Source organism: Centrocercus urophasianus, unplaced genomic scaffold (assembly GCF_019232065.1).
Source record: "Centrocercus urophasianus isolate 14NV4802_14NV808 unplaced genomic scaffold, USGS_Curo_1.0 seq_16, whole genome shotgun sequence".
NCBI classification, from domain to species: domain Eukaryota; kingdom Metazoa; phylum Chordata; class Aves; order Galliformes; family Phasianidae; genus Centrocercus; species Centrocercus urophasianus.
In genome coordinates this window covers 2,155,144-2,171,818 of record NW_024884711.1, presented here as the reverse complement: position 1 = coordinate 2,171,818, position 16,675 = coordinate 2,155,144, and the positions used below count along the sequence as shown (strand labels likewise).

The following is a 16,675-nucleotide window of genomic DNA, read 5'->3' as shown; positions in this document are numbered from 1 at the left end:
ACCTACTGCATGTATTACAGGTGGGTTTTTACAAGTTGGTGCCTCACCAAGACAGTCACTCATGAACTAGAGCTGCCAAGAACACAGAGTCCATCCTGCTGCATCCTTGGCTCCAGCTCTGCTACATTTCCAGCTCAAACAGGGGCCAGGCTCTCTGGAAGGTTAATTCAGCACTAATGACTCATCTTAACAGCACTTTCTGCAACTGCTTGCTTTGTGCTGGGCCTGAGGGAGCAATCTTCATCTATATTAACCCAATAGGAGCAGCACAGGAGACAATGTGTGAGGCACCATCTCCACCCAAAGGATGGTGGCTCTGGTTAACGTGCAACACCCAGCAAAGATCCTACTATCTCCATAGGTAACGGGATTCATGAAGAAAGGAAGATGCAACACAGCTGCAAAGTTTCCCCACCTGTAGGCACATTCCAGTGGTCCGAAGCCGTTGTGCTGCCTTGGGCAGATGCTGGGCTCCAGCACGGGCCCTGGGTAAGGAATAATGTTGGTCTTGCAGCCAGGATGTCCCATCCAGAGCTTCTGCACAGTGCTGACCCAGCCATGGCACTGCTCTGCATGGCTGTTCTCTAGGGTGAGAGCTGAGTCAGCCTGGTAAACAAACACTGATAAGGAGAGGAAGGGCAGCAAGCGTGGGTTGAGGATAAAATGCAATACCAGTTATTCTGCAGATGAACATGATCTGAAGGCTGGTGCCCATACAGCCACACCTAGAGTCAGGCTCTCAAGGCCACAGCCAGAAACAGAGTTGGTCAAAACCCAGTGAGGAACAAGGCTTCCAAGCAGCTCCCAGCACCACAAACCAAGCCTTCCCATCCAACACCACCACCCTTCCTTGTGGCCCTCTAGAGAAAAAAAGGAAACAATCCTTAGGGGCATGGTTAGGATTGCAGGACTAATCCCCTACACTTTGCTGAGCTGCAGGGATGGCCTGCCCCAGCCCCTGAATTAGGTCAGTGGAGCTGTAACATCTGGCAGCATCCAGCTGGAATTAGGCACAAACACCACCCTGATGCTTTTATGTAAGTATGCCATGATAGGCCAACGTTTGCTGTCTGCACAGCTACAGAGACGATCTTCCATCATACAAAACCTCATAATCCAACTCAGTTATCTGGATGCTTCATTCTCCACCACAGGCTCACTTGTTTTGTTAGCTCCTGCAGTCCCAGAGGAGAGAGGGAGAAGCAAGTGCTCCCCAGCTTCCCTGCAGGATGTGCCAGCCATGGGAAACTATCTGCAATTTCTCAAATTGCCTGCCTGAGAAGCTGCTAAAATACAAACATATGCATCAGCGAAACAGGGAAAAACAACCTACCTTCTCCAGCCAGGGATTATGGCTCTAATTCAAGATACTTGCACACCGCATTTCCAAATCTGCTTTGGAGCAAGGGCAAACTGATCCTACGAAACACAAAGGCTGCAGGCAGAGACTGGTGTTTCCTCAACCGCAGCAGAGAACCAGGAGAACCCCTCGGCGAACACAGGCAGACTCTCATACACTGGAGAATGTTGCCACCTACTGTTTAGATGGAGGATGGGCTTAAATAGTTTGTGATAATTGCTGGGTTCGAACAGTTGTGCAGCTGGAGCAGCCTGGCGGGTGCAGGAGGGAAGCACCGCGCATCTCACGCACTCACGCTGACTTTCTGTGCCGTATCCCAGCTCTTACCGCAGCTTCTCCTCCACTGCAGCTGGCAAACACCACCCGTGGGACCCTCCCTTCCTCACTGCAGTTTTCTCCCTGCGATCAGAGCTGCAGTGCCACCAGAGAAGCCCCCTGAGAGCCCCTATGGCTGGTCAGGGCCACCTCTGCTCCGCTGCTCCCGGGACAGGGTGAGGGCCTTGGGATGATGGGGAGCCAGGCTGGGCCAGGCCTGGGGGTCCAACAGCACATCTGATACAGAAGTATTTATTATTATTGGGTTTTGTTTTTGAAGAGCTATAAAAAGCACTTAAATACAGCAGGAGCAGGTGGTGAACTGTTGCCCTGATTTGCAATTCAAAGAATTAGGTCATGGCATCGAGGATAAGAGCGTACACAACTATGCACATTGGGCAGGATTTCAAACAAATAAACAAACAAACAAGGCCCATGTTTTGCTGGTAGGTGGCTCGGCCCAAGAGAGAAGCAGCTGGTGCCACTGCAGGTGCAGCCAGGTGGGAGTGCTGTTCCCTGTGGTGCAATGCTGCTGGGAACCATCCACCCCACAGCAGCTGTGTGGAAGGGAGAGGGATGCCGGGGAGGGGACAGCAGGGCTGGGGAGAGCTGGGCTGCAATGAGGATGGCTACACTGGATTGTTCCCACTTTTGAACAGCATCTCCTCCAGCACAAGTGAAGTTCAGATCAGCAGAGACCTCACCACTTTATCAGCGTGGTGGAAACCAGGGACAGCGTGAAGCAGGGCCCGCTGCACTCAGTGGGGTTGAAACAAAGCAAGGAGCAAGCTGCACCCGGAGCAGGGCAGTTCTCACCTGACAGTGCACAGCCAGCCCCAAACAGCGCTGCCTTTGCAAGACAAGACACAGCCCACTAAGCAGAGCATCAGCTGCTGCAAGCGCAGGATGGGCTCTGTAAAAGCTGCAGCCGTGGCACTGGGCAAGAGATTCTGGGCCACCTCTCCCACACAAAGTGTTTGCCACTGCTCACACGTACTCACGAGAAGCACACAGAAGAGGCAGCTTGGGGAGAAGCGATGCAGCAGCTTTCAAAAGGAACGGAATATTTCAATATCTACATGGAAGCTTTGGGCAGCAGACAACACATCTCTTCTACCCATCAGTGATCTTGAAAAACCCTCCCATCCCACCCTTACGTTGTCACACAGCTGCTCTTTTCATCCCATTGGCTTCCATGGAGGCTACTGCTAGCTGACTGAGGAGGGAACTGGAGAAGCCAGGGGAATAACATGTTCTTAATAATGCAAAACCACAAGTTTTATCTTGATTTACACAGCCTGGCTATCTTAGTGCACACAGAAAGATGATCACCTGCATTAGGAAATTGCCCTGGCAGCACATAACACGTTGTGGCTGCCTCAGAACTCTCTGCATGACAGCACTGAGGTGATACATTACACAGAGATAAGAGAGCTCGAGTTGCACACCCTGCCATGAGAAGGGATAAGATTTCTATTCCATCTGCCAAAGTCTGCCAGCAATTTCTTACAGTACTGCTTGAAACAAGACATGATGGGAACAGTCGTCGCTCCGAAATCACAAGGTGGTTACAGCCAGTGGGCGAGGAATCCCATTGCCATCCTCTGAAGAATATTTCTACCATTTCTATTAGAATATAGTTCATATTTCAGAAGAGGGAACATTTGGACCTAGCTGGAAGCCACACAACCTGCCAAGGCTGCATATTGCCTTGGAGAAACAACCGTGTGCTGACAGGAAGGATGGCTGGGAAAAACCACAGTACAACACAGCATTTCACAAGTGCTTATTCCTCAAGGTGCATGAGCAGCTCCTTTCAGGAGTGGCAACACAGCAGGTCTTCGTGATGGTTGGCCACCAAACCCAGCAGCCACTCGGCAGGAAGGAGTAGGGGATGAAGCATGGTCGGATTGTGGAGGAGGGAGCAGTTGCCTTTAGCGAACCTTAAACAGCATCAGGTTAGGAAAACTGAGATGCTGGAAATGTAAGCTGTATCAAGAGAAGCTTGGATGCGTTAAGGATACTCTGGCAGGAAATCTGAGATTCGCATGCAAATCCGGCCCTTGAGGGAAAGGCTGCCCTTAGCTTGGGCACTAACAGCCTGCCCTCACCACCCAGGGACGAGCAAAGCCCAACAGCACTGTGCAAGCTAGGAAGATGAGCCATTCATACACCAGCTGGTTCCGCGGGCTCAGCTGTACCTTCTGCTTATTTCCCAAGCACAAACTGATTACCTCCCACCCCATTCTTGGTTTCCATGTTGATTTATTTGCACTGGTTTGTGGTTGAACCAGATCGAGGTGCACATTGAATCAACAGGACAAAAACAACCTTCTTGTCAAACAACTAAGGGCTCCTTCATGCTTATTCTGGATATTAAGATTGCCTCACTCCCTAGGATGCCAAATAGAGGGGTGGTGTTAGCGTTGCCTCAGCAGCATGAGCACATGTGTCACTGCTCAGGTGATGTGAGCTCATAACCTGAACCCAGAGGCACAACACACAGCCTCTGAGTGACTACAAAAGGGCACCACCTGGTCAGTGACCACCTAATGGAAAACTGCTGTGAAAATGAAACCTGTAACACAGCTACATCTGAACTCAACAGCTGTGCTTTGCGCTGGAAGCAGGAATGTCAGCGACCAGATCTTCAGGATGCTGAAGCAGAACCCCGGGTAGGCAAGATAAGCAACCCAATGAGATTCATGCCATAGCAGGAAAAAAAAAAAACAACTACATTTGTGGTCTTTTCTTTTCATGCTATACACGTATATACACACATGCTTCTTCCTATCTCTCTCTATACAAAGTAAATGTATAAACATAAATGTGTGGGCTAATGCAGCAGCTGACATGGCAGCCTGCTTGCAGTGCCATGCACAACAGAACTGACCATAACTTTCCCATCCTCCCAACTTGCTTTACATGTTCAAAACTGAATTGAGATCTTAAAACAGTAGTGCCTCTGCTAGCCTTAGGAATGCCTGAAGACTACATTACTCTAAAACAATCAGTGTGGACAAAACAGCCAGCTGAAGTACAGAACTGCTCCTAAATCCCTCACGCTGCGCCTCACCTGTGTGGGTGGCATTTAACAGCACCTGGTAAGGGATGCAAGAGACACAGCATGAGCCAGTGACAACCTGGGTGCAGTGGGCTGCTGACCAACTGTGATCAAAATGCCACAGAATATTCATGTGCCCTCATACAGCGAGCCTAAGCAGAGCAATGCCTCATTTCTGATTACCCCAAATGCGTATGGGGGGCAGTAAGGTGGGGACAAAGAGAACAAGTGTGATTGAAACGGTTTGCTGGTAAATTAAACTTCTGCTTCAGAGCAGCTGAGAATGCTAAAGCAGAACCATTTCCACAGAAATAATGCCCAGAGATTTGACCAGTTCTCAAAGCCACTCAGAGCAGCCACTTCTTTTCCAGGCTGTGGCTTTTGCCTGTTCTCTACATTACCCAATTTCTTGGATCCCACTGGAGCCCAGCGGGGCAGGAGCATCCTCTGTGATATAGTAGAAGATGAGGGAATTTTGCAATTCTGTTTATTGGAAAGCAAAAACTATGTCCATTCAGTGATAATCACAGTCTTTTCTCTGAAAAGAGAGGGGCGATGTATTTGAAATAAGTTACAAGGAGTCTCTTATACAGACCACTGAAAAGCTCTTCAGTGGGAAGCGAAGTGAATAAATGACATTTCTGATAAGAGTAACTCATGTATAAGAAAGTATGGTAGCAGGAGTAATACAAGAGGCATCTGCAAAAATGAGCTTTTCTTCAGTGTTCTGCAGGCAAATCAAAGACAGAAGTCCCCAGCAGTTTAAGAAGTTAGCTGCTCTTTAAACACCAAGTTCCCAGCTACCGCTTTTACTCAAATGGACTCGATTCACTTAAGCAAAAGGAAAGAGAAGAAAAAACCCCAACTGCTTGCCAATGAACCTACCAGAAGTCCCTGAAGAGGCTGCACACGTGGTACAGCAGCCTTGCCAAATGCTGCTGGGAGGCACAGCAGAGATGCTGCAGAGCTGAGACCCCCTGGATCCCAGGCAGGTCGGATGCAGCAGGAGCGCACAGACAGCTGCTGCCCTCTCCTGGCAAGAGGATTCTTCTTTCACCAACACAGCACAGCTGGCACCCTGCTGCTGGCATAAATGAGATGCACAGACAGCTTAGGAGCATTTTCTGTGCCTTACAGTGATTCCTCGGGCAAATCAAAGACAGGTGGCAACCATCTCCGGATGGAAGAGAAGGTTAAGCACTTGGCTACACGAGTCCTTTGAAACTGCTGACACCGCACTGTGTAACATCACAACATTGTTTATTATGTGACTTTTTACAATACAAACAAAAATACAGAAATGCAGTATATGAATACAGCTAAATGCGAAACGGTGATTTCTTTTTCTCGAGGCCATATTCCCATCTCTAGTAAAATAAAGAAAGACCGCACACAGGTAGAAACAGGTTGGTAGTTAACTCCACAATTTTGCCTAGAAATGACCTATAAATGCGTTTTCCTGCTACTTACCATAAAATGTAAAAAGGGAGTTAAAGGAAAGATTTACTCACTGGTTCCTACCATATGAAAGAAGCTATACTCTATTTAGGAGGGCCAATATATGGAAAAATATCTAAATTAAATGTTATTACAAAAATGAAGCAGTAATGAGATCCTTCTGGCTAAAGAAGTTACTAAATGAGAATAGCATATATTTAAAGAATCCAAAACATAAAAGAGTTGTTATAAAAAGCTTAGGTGCACTGTAAGCCTACAACTTCTGTTTTTCCATGTGTACTTTTAAACAATGGAAGTGTCAAAAATAGGGTCAACTGTGTTAGACTAAATTACATTATTGTATATGCTGCACTGAATGGAATTCTTGAGTTACAATGATAGGGAAGCATCATTTGCATCATCATTATGGCAATTTATCCTCGCTAAAAACCGTCTGGAGTCCTTGCATCTGTCTCCTGTAAACCGTCAAACCACCAGGACATGATTGTACAACAGTAAAATGTTTCCTTTTGCATTAAAATGACGTCTGTTTAAAAAACGAAAAGGAAAGAAAAAAGACAAAAGGTACTCAGAGCTGTTACTTTTCCAAGTACACAACACCCTAGACAATTCAAGGCATCTCATTCTCCATCAAAATGAACAAAAATTTGTCATGCTGTTAAATCCATTACTATGGATACAACTGGTGCAAAATTAGTCAAACGGATCCGACAAACACTGATGTCCAGGCTGGCATATTGGCAACTAATACATAACTGGTGGTCAAAGTGATGCATTTAAAATATCTTCCCTTTCTTCTTATTCTTTTCCAAGGTTCTACAACAATATTAAAACAAAAAATGTTAAAAACTGAATACGAGTTGTGTGCCTTTTTTATATACAGGTTATGCATTCTGCCACATCTTGCAGGTTGTGATGCACGGTGTGAAAGTTTATATAAAACTACAGCAAATATAGTAAAGAAAACTTAAGCATCCATCACAGTATTCCCCCAGCTATGGACTACAAGATTTAAATGATTAATTCTTGAAGCCTCAGCTCTCTATCCTTCCACAAAGTCCAATATAATCTGACTTTTAAATACAAATAGTTTCTTTTAAGATAGGTCTAGTTATGTTTGAAGACTGTTTTTCCAGATTAAAAACATACTTCAGAAGCTAACAATACTCCCACTGTGTCCAATACTCTGTAATTAAGTGCAGTTTAAGATTTCTCTTGGATTTTAGGTGGTATTTCCACAATGGTCAAACACCACTGACCATTATTAGTACGGAAGTTTCTTTTGAACAGAAAGCTACAAAACATATGCTGTGAACTGAAGAGCATGAATCAATTTACCTGGAGGAATTCTGCTGTTCCAAAATACGTTGCTGAGCTTCCCAGTTTGCTTTCTCATCCTCAAACTGGCGACGCTTTTCCTCTAATTCTTTGTGTTGAGCCTCCAAATTCTTTTTCATTTGCTCGTGGCGTCGCTGCAGCTATAGAAAAAGTCATGAATGGATTCAGTAAGGACACAAAACACAACAGCTGTGCTTTTACAGCAACAAACATCAGCAACTAAAGTGCTAGTGCTGTAGTTTATCTTTAGAGAAAGTAATTTGACCAAAAGCATTAAGGTTAGAAGTAGCAATAACAGAGTAAAATCAAACAAAACAAACACCAAGAGCCATCACATCTTAGAGCTCAAGGAAAACACTGCAAATGCTTCCTGAGTTACAGACAGGAGCTGTGGGCAGTCAGATGCTGCAAACAAAAGTAATCCAGAATATCTGATATCTAATGCACATGTTAAATTACAAAACATGTGAATATCAGTAATGCCTCAAATAATAGTATCTCACTGTTTTCATCCTACAGCGTTAACTGCGTTAAGGCCCTGTTTGGAAAAACGATATTAATTTGTTTGTTCCTCAATTAATACGAATTATTAATAATCTTAGTAATGAAATGGATTAGTAGTATTATGAAGGTGAGTTATCTGCATTGTCAGTACAGCATAACAAGTCTCTCCTGGACACTTCTGTTGGTAGGAACTGCAATCAAATGCCCTAGATGCAAGAATGGAAGCACTGTGAGGAAAAGCAAAACCCCATTCGAGTAGTCTAACAAGTGTTTCTAAATGAGATGAATGGAAACAGCCCTTCTCCTTCTATCTTCTGAGTCTTACACAAACCCTTCAAAACACTTTAAAAAAAAGCTTCCAACTCAGAACTATCTGCTGTCTACTTTTGAGCATACAGAAATATAATGAAAATTTATGAAGTGAAGAATGGAGAAGGAGGTAAAAAGAATGAATTACATGAACAGTTAAAAACTGATAATGGAGGGACACAGCTGGTGAAGAAGTCAGGAAGCAGTAAATGAAAGACAAAAATAAAGAGCTTTGTTCCCCTTGTTTTTAAGGTCACCATTTCATTGCAGGCTTATTACCACAGTACATTGTACTGTGCATTCCACTTCTGTGGAAGCCAGAAGTATGAATGAGATAAATAAATTCAAAAAAAAATCAAGGCAATGTAACTCCATCAGTACTTCAACAAAAAGACCCCTCGGTTGATGGTCTTGTTCTTCTGGGTTTTATGCTTTGTTTTTCCCCTCCCCCTCTCTGATGCAGTAAATCTTGGCTCTTTACAATACCCAGACCTGGGAGCATTTCAACTACTCTGCCAAGTTTCCTCTCTCCCTCAAATCTGAAGCCAAATTGTCTTCCGGAACTTTGACAGTTCTGAACTCCTCCACTGAACTCCTCGAGAGCAGCTGCATCTTCACAACTCAACATTCCTTTTCTACCTAAATGCAACTTGATACAAATCTCCTAGAAGGAGCACTTCAAGGGGTGCCTGAAACCCATCAAAATGATTGCACTGTCAGGAGTTCAACTGGATGAGACAGAAATTAAGAGTTAAATACGTGCAAAATTCACGTACGTTCATATGACACCAAAATACTGCCAACAGCACACACTTGTCTTTTCACCTCATTGCTCTCAGCTAGATGCTCTTAGACGTTGTACCAGGAATTCCTGAAATGCCTCTTCAGTATATGAGGGCAACTGCTGTTACTAAATCAGCTCGTGTAAAACCATCAAAGTCTCAAGACCTTTAAGTGCACTGAAGAAAACTGGTACAAAATATTCCACAGGAGGAGGAAAAAAGTGGATAAGAAAATTATGAAGTACTTCATTGTATCACTTACTTACTTACTTACTTACTTACATCAATTACTTCAGTGTACTGTGACAGTGAAAATGAAAAGAGCATGTATAGGAATGTTAAAATTACACGTTAAGTTTGTGCTTACACCATTTCAGCCAAGACAACAAGATGGGAACAAAGAATAACCAAGTTTTCTTCAACCATGAAATAAAAGCTGGAAGACCTTGGAGAAAAGAGCCATCTCTGCATTTGTTCAGCTTCAAGGACATTTAAGGCATTTGATTACCTCAGCTTCAGAGTCCTTCAGTTTCTGTACTTTTTCTTTGACTTTCATCTCAAACACCTGTTCCATTTCCATCTCCATTTTTTTCATCTTGGCTACATGCTCTCTCCTTTCCTCCTCCATCTGTGCCAATGGGCTCCTGCCATAAATACAGAAGAAGTTAGCTAATCACTTTTTTTTCCTGTTCTGTTAGGGCATCTGCAAGAAAAACAAGATAAAAATGCTGAAGCACTAAAATAAACAGCACGGCTGTATGCACAGCTAGCTTAAATTATTTTCTATTATTTTATTAACTATTATGCTTTCTACAAAATACATTACATACAGTATCTCTCCCCCAGCTGATATATCTTGCATTAAAATTAAAGAAGCTCTTTTTTCTTTCTTAAGTAAAACCTGGTCATGCACAGGGAAGAAATCAAAGTAATAAAAAAAAATTAGACATCTTCCAAGTGATCTTCAGGCATCTTGTTCTTTCCAGTTCAAATATATGCAAAAATTAATGGACAGAAACTTGATGTAGAACAGATTAATAAAAATTTTAATGGTGTTGCAGACAAAAGTCTCAATTTCTCTCTGAATTTTAACTGTTCAAAGTGATTGTAAGTGTAAAGTTAGCATTACAACTGTGTTGAAGGTTCTGGTTTCTACTTCTAAGGAGTTAACTTAGCAAAAAAAAAAGTTTGGGGCAACTGAGTGTCAGTTATTCGTGAAGGTGTTAGTTGGATGACTTGACTCTAGAAAAATGCTATTAAAGAATAAAAATAATGCAGTTCTTTTCCTTGGATTTTACATGGTTACTACTTTCCTGAATTGTACTGAACTTTTTAAGATGTACGTAAAGCTTGCATCTCACATTAAAGTGATACAAGTTTTAAATGACAAGTGTGACATTAAATACCCAATAAAACAGGGTAATTTATGACCCAGTGATAATTCGTACACAGTCCTATCAGCGACTTTCCTGCTCTTCATCCAACAACAACTGCTGGCCTTATTCCAGATCTGAGTAACTGTGGCTTTGGAAAACATCAATTTGAACCATTTTAGTGGCAAAAATGGGAGAACTGTTGAATATATAGGGAACTGTTACAATCAACAAGCAGGGGGATCTGCTGTAAAGCATACAAAATTCGCTCAGACTGGTAAATCATAACTTAGCCGTGGCAAATCTGCCCTCTACCAAAAATGCTTTTGGTGTCAGTGCTTAAAAACAAAAGAACAAAAAACCAATGTTCTAAGAGGACATCTAATTGAGGAACTTCCAATGATGACTGAAATAAAATCAGCAATATCTATTTTGATTTAGTTTGTCATTCTTAAGAGAATGAGCATACATACCAAACTGTCAAGACCTGCTGGGACTGCTAATGGCTCAGTTTATCATTATTACTTATATTCAGCTAACCACAAAGTGAAAGTGAAGTATGTCACGTCAAGGCTCACATGAATGGTTTTTCAAATACTGGCATTTTTAAATATGCTTCAAAGTTGATAATTGGGGGTGGTGAGGAGGAAGAAAATGGCTCTTCTGTTAAAAAAGAATTTAAACCTGAACTATTATTTGCAAAATTTGGAACAAACACACAGATCTGAAAGTGATCCTCAGTCTAATGCTTACTTTAGCCATATAAACAGCCAACTGAGAGCAACTTTTGTCAAGGAGAAATTTTGATTAAGCATGGGTCACATATAAAAATACACAAAAATTGTTTCACTTAAGAAGATGATGAAAGAGAAAGCAAGTAGCAGTATTTCTGTAAGGTTACCAGCTGTCAAAATCAAACTATTCAACTGTTGTTATTTTTTAGGACTATCAAGTTCTCCAACGTGTCTGCTCTTAGATTAACCTGGGACAGACTTGGGAGCAGTACTGTCCTTCTGCTGACAGCCTGGCAGTCTGAAAGAGATGTCATGCAAGCTGTGCTTGGTAGAGTGGCAACAAGTAGTCTGCACAGAAACTGCTGAACTCGCCAGCAAACATTTAGAGTTGAGATCTTTTCAGAGGTCGCAACTTGTTTTTTGTTAGGGCTTAAGTAGCTGCCACAGGTTTACCTTCTATTTCAGGTTAAAATTATGCTAATATGTTGAACAAAAAAGAGCTAATCCACACAGCAAGGATGTCAAATGTTCTGTTAGATCAGTTAAGTGCATGGTAACACAGCCCTCTGTTAAAAGTGGAACCTCTGCAAGCCAGTAATAAAATCAAACCATGGTCAGAGAAGATTAAAGTGACTGACTTCTCAGCCCAATGAAGATGGGTAAATTTACAGGTAAGCATGAAAATTCCACTCATTCTTTATTAGCATCTATATTAATAAGATGGATCTTTAGATGGAAACTGGAAGAATTTCATAATTTATGAGCTGAAACAGCTCTCTACTCATTATTAAAATTTGTCCATATTTGTTTTGAGGCTTAGCCAGGAAGTTTCTAAGGAGAAAGAACTTTACAGAGATATTTGTCACTGAAAATATTTATTATTTCTTAACGTTTATATTAGCATAGCTTTAGAACAACAAAAAACAGCTAGGGGAAAAAAAAAAACAAAAACAAAACAGTGCCAAGAGTTGGAAAACAGAAAACTTTTGTTTTAAATTTGAACCATTAAACAGTAAAATCCTTTTTGTGTTTAAAGAATTTTTGTCTAAATTTTTTTGGAAAAATTTAAATGACCACTTACATGCCTTCAACTGTGTCAAATCTAAAAAACAAAAAATACAGAGGCTTAGCTTAGCATGCTTAAATAAAACCACAAAACCAAAAAGCAGTAATTTAAAAAGTAAATTCGTTATTAATAGATTCCTCAAGCTAGTTATGTGCTCCCACAAAAGCAAATTTTTCCACACTGAAAGGAAAGTGTTAGTTCAAGCTTATTATATTTAAAATTCAGTTAGTAAGTCACTACACCATGTCAATATTAATGCAGATTTGATGTGCAGATATTTTCAGGAACAGTTTACCTACAATACGTAATGCTCTTAAAGCAATTTTAAATATTTTAGTGACATGAACAACCACTTGCTCTAAACAAGTTCTATAGACCCAAAGCCATATTGAAGCTTATATACTCGTTAAAAGATTGTCACCTAGTAAAGGTAATTACGTTAAAATCGAGCTTTAATGTCCCTGTGCTGCAAAAAGAGCACTTCAGTCAATGGCCAGCAGAGGTCTCACAGGAGGTTGTGCTCAGCTCTGCTTCACTGCTGCTGTGACTTCCTCCCAGCATGATGCTCCACCCTACCTTTCCTTCTCTCTGGTGAAAAGGAAGCAGAGAATCTTGGTGTTTCAATAAGGCTATCAAAATATTGAGAATACGGTCAGAAGGAGTTAGTAGTCGTCTAAGCTAGACAGTTGGAAGAATCTGTGCATTGTGTATTTTGTGACCCACTGTGCCAGTTGATTGAACAGAGCAGTAACCAGATAAGGATCATCTTCACAGTGTACAACATGACTTGAAACCCACTGAAAATATCAACCTCAAATAGCAAACGGAACGATTTATCGAATTGAGAACTGCAAATTTCAGAGCAAAGGCAAATTTCAGCATATGGCACACAGTGCTCGTGTACAACCACTGCAGAGTGTTATTTATATACCTGAAGATTACCCTTGATTTTTTTTTTTTTAATTAAGACGGAGATTTATCTCAACAATTGGAAGAAATCAGACACTAAACACACAAAGGGAACATCTCGTGGTGCATGCTGCAGACTGCTCTTCGGCCAACGTGCCGCCTGTACAACAGTCGATTACAGTTTCATCAAAGCAAAGGAGAGAAGTAAAAGAAAACTGCATGAAACACATTGCTTCAAGTCATCCACACAACACTGCTACAGCTCCTAAGGGGTACTTATACTCATTTTCCCATTTGCACTTTTGTTTAAAAAGAAAAGTTAACGGTTGCATGAAGAATAAAGATCTCTTAAGCTCTTAATTTATTTCTAAGGTGAAAAGGTCAAGTCAGTCTTCACCAGCTGCCAGGAGGAGAAGCTTTTGGAGAAGTCCCAGCAGCACAGCTCATACAATCTCTTACACATACTCCCACAGTTTACAAAAGGGACAGCAGCACAGGAGTTTCCAGAGCCAGAGTTTGTATCTGTGTTTAACAGGATGCCTGTAATACAGCCAGACAGCAGCAGAGCCGGTCTCCATCCTCAGATAGAGACACAGGATCTGCCTCTCATTAAAGAATCAGATTTCCAGAGAGCAAGTTAAATATTACTCCATTTAGAGGCAGGCAGTTCTTTCAAAAAGCAAGCAAACACACAGCATTCCTCAGGGACACATAGATGAAGCATTAATATTTGCTCCTCCTCCTTGTAATTAATTTCCAGAAAGACACACGTGGTTACCAGGAAAGTTTTCTTTGTGCTGTATCAATATCATAGATTCAAATGTACAAAAGCACATCAATGCCAAAAGAAGCACATTAAAGCTTAAAAGAAAAAAAGGATGGTAATTAAACATGTGGATAAGGCAGCAAGAGAAGAATAGCATCAGCTACTTCATAACCACTATGTGCACTCATGGTACTTTTAAAAATCACCCAGAGTTTGAAGAAAATCTCTAATGAAAGGTTCAAAATACCTGTTACAGTTTGCAAGACTTTGCTGTCTACCAGATGGATTAATCTAACCGATAAATTATTCATTGAAGGAAAAGAAAAACAAACCCCAAAGCCAACGGCTAAATGTGCCAGTTGTATCTGTTCACCTCAGAGATTCAGTGCCACAACGTTCCCAGTGAGGAAACTGGCTTCAAAAGGCACTTATAACTGTAAAGATTTTAGTGGGACAGCACAGTGACTGAGACTGCAACTAAGCATGCTTCTAAAGCAGAGTAGCTCCAGATATTTGGAGTATGAACTCCAGTGAAATAAAAAGGCACAGCGATGACCTCAGTAACTGATTGGCAAAGATGGACAATGCAAATAGTTTTGAAACTGTTTGGAATAGGTATTCATGCAGAAATGTATCTCATATTCACAGCAGGGGAATAAAAAGCTTCTCTTTTTTTTTTAACATATGATACCTCAGATGTGAGCAACAGCCAAAGCTCATAGGTACAGGCTAACAAAAATACAAGCAAGGCACAGAACACAAGAAATGGCAAACATTCTTACCAAAGTCAAGACTTTTCTAAATCTAAGCAAGCTACTGAGATTGGGAAAAGGAGACAAAATGCTACTAAATGCCATATAAAAAAGAAAATCAAAACAATTTTCTCTGATATCCAAAACTGCAATTGAAGATGTTCCCCTTTTCACTACAGTGACAGCAAACAGAAAAAAAAAAAAAAAGTGTAATAACAGCAAGTTAGATAGATCCTGAGGAAGTGAAGGACTTTTTATTCTGTGCTGTCATTAACACACGATCAGCTCATGGAGAGAAAGTAGGCTCCAGTTCTTGCACTCAAGTGTGTTTCCTTCCCTGCTGCACTACTCTGTTCTGAAATGTGCAAGCTGCCTTACACCCACCCCAGTGCTTTCCACAACTACCTCATGTAGTAATTTCAGTTCTGAGAGCTGCTTCCCCTCTCAGCCCTAACACTGCAGTGCTATGAATAGCTTGAGAAAATTCTAACACGCGTGCTACACATCTCCAGAAGCTTTGAGCTGCAAATCAGTACTAAGATGGCAGTGAGAAGTTACTACTGTGTTATGGATGGCAGTTACCACTGTGTTATGGACTACTCTAACATTTGACTTCACAACAAACTTTACCTGAATTTCAGCACATTTTTTTGAACAGTTGGTTTAAGTGACATATTCCATCCTACTTTTGTTAATGCTAAGCAAGGAAGCCTCATTTTCTCTCATTCTACATGCAACTACGCTGTGCCCACTTAAATCATTCTCTCACAGTACTTTCAAAGCATGAAGATACTGTCAAGTACAAAGTGCTTCACTGAAAGAATGGCTTCGAAGCATTCACATAGATAAAAATAACAGCATTTTTCATGTTAATGGTTGGTAGCTTTTCTTTTTTCCTTCCAGGAAAAGCAGCTGTAACTTAGCATATCACAGGCTGAACAGGAGAGCATCCTGTAATTTGGTTGAGAAATTTGTGTCTAAATAAGTCACAGGAAAGAAGAGCATCACTAATTAGTAATAATTTAATCATTAATTACTGTTGATACACGTAGAACTGAGAAAATGCTTATCCTTAAAAATGTGGCTATTTTCAAAAAGCCTTGTATGTGAGGAATACATGAAAGCTTGCTTTTGTATCTTCCAGTGATTTCATCAGGTTGGCAAACAACTTGCTGTCAGGGGCAATTAAAATGAGGGTTCGAAAGCAACGACCACCACCCCCTGCACTGCAACTTTACTCCCACCAAAGATAAAAGATGCTGCAATAATTTCACCATCATGATAAGCACCCCTGGAAGCAGCCATGGCTGCCATTCAAAAAGAAACAAAACAGCAACAGTGTCATCTAATGTCAACAACCACAGTTTTTAAACTGAAGTTTCTAAGCAAAGCATTAACCCACTCGAGTCTCAGAAGCATTCCCCCTATTGATGATGCAGCACTCCTAAGAGCCAATAATGCCCAAGGTAGTATAGAACCAAAACCAGAAACAATAAGGCAGTAAGACTTTCCATTACACACCAGTGACATGTAACTTACAACCAGAAGCACTAAAAATGTTTCCTCTTCAGAGCTAATTCCAACTAAAATTCATGGTTGTTTTAACCTATTCAGTCGGACTAGCACAGATCTTAGTGAACAGAACAAAACCAAACAATGAGTAAGCCAGAAGTGCAGTGTTCAGACCAGGGCGCAACTAAAAGGTAACTGGCTGAAGAACAAAAAAGCAAAATAAAAACTCCCACAATAAAGCCAACAACAAAAAAAAGAGCAAAGAGATGAAAGAGCAATACAACCATAACAAGAACTTACTTCGTTAGCTGCCCTTTATTTTTGTTGTTGTCAACACCGTTGTATGTAACAGCTGCCAGCTTTCTGCTTCTGTAGTTCTCGTAATGTACATTGTTAGTGACATCCTTCAGGTCCTGCATATGAGTTCTGTCAA

At 41.5% G+C, this 16,675-nt stretch overlaps 1 protein-coding gene across 3 annotated transcripts in view; it reads right to left on the bottom strand.

Annotated features, from left to right (window-relative positions):
* Positions 1-5,982: 5,982 nt before the first annotated feature.
* The window catches only part of SEPTIN7 (septin 7), a 73,293-nt gene continuing 62,600 nt past the window's right edge, over positions 5,983-16,675 (bottom strand). For 2 of the 3 annotated variants that reach the window (XM_042816468.1, XM_042816469.1), the window contains exons 11-15: positions 16,543-16,668; positions 12,319-12,339; positions 9,639-9,774; positions 7,536-7,675; positions 5,983-7,013 (exon numbers count right to left, since the gene is read on the bottom strand). In XM_042816468.1, the coding sequence (XP_042672402.1) occupies positions 6,974-7,013; positions 7,536-7,675; positions 9,639-9,774; positions 12,319-12,339; positions 16,543-16,668 (463 nt within the window). In that variant the 3' untranslated portion in view covers positions 5,983-6,973. The remainder of the gene's footprint in view (positions 7,014-7,535; positions 7,676-9,638; positions 9,775-12,318; positions 12,340-16,542; positions 16,669-16,675) is intronic. The other variant, XM_042816470.1, reaches the window with a different exon arrangement.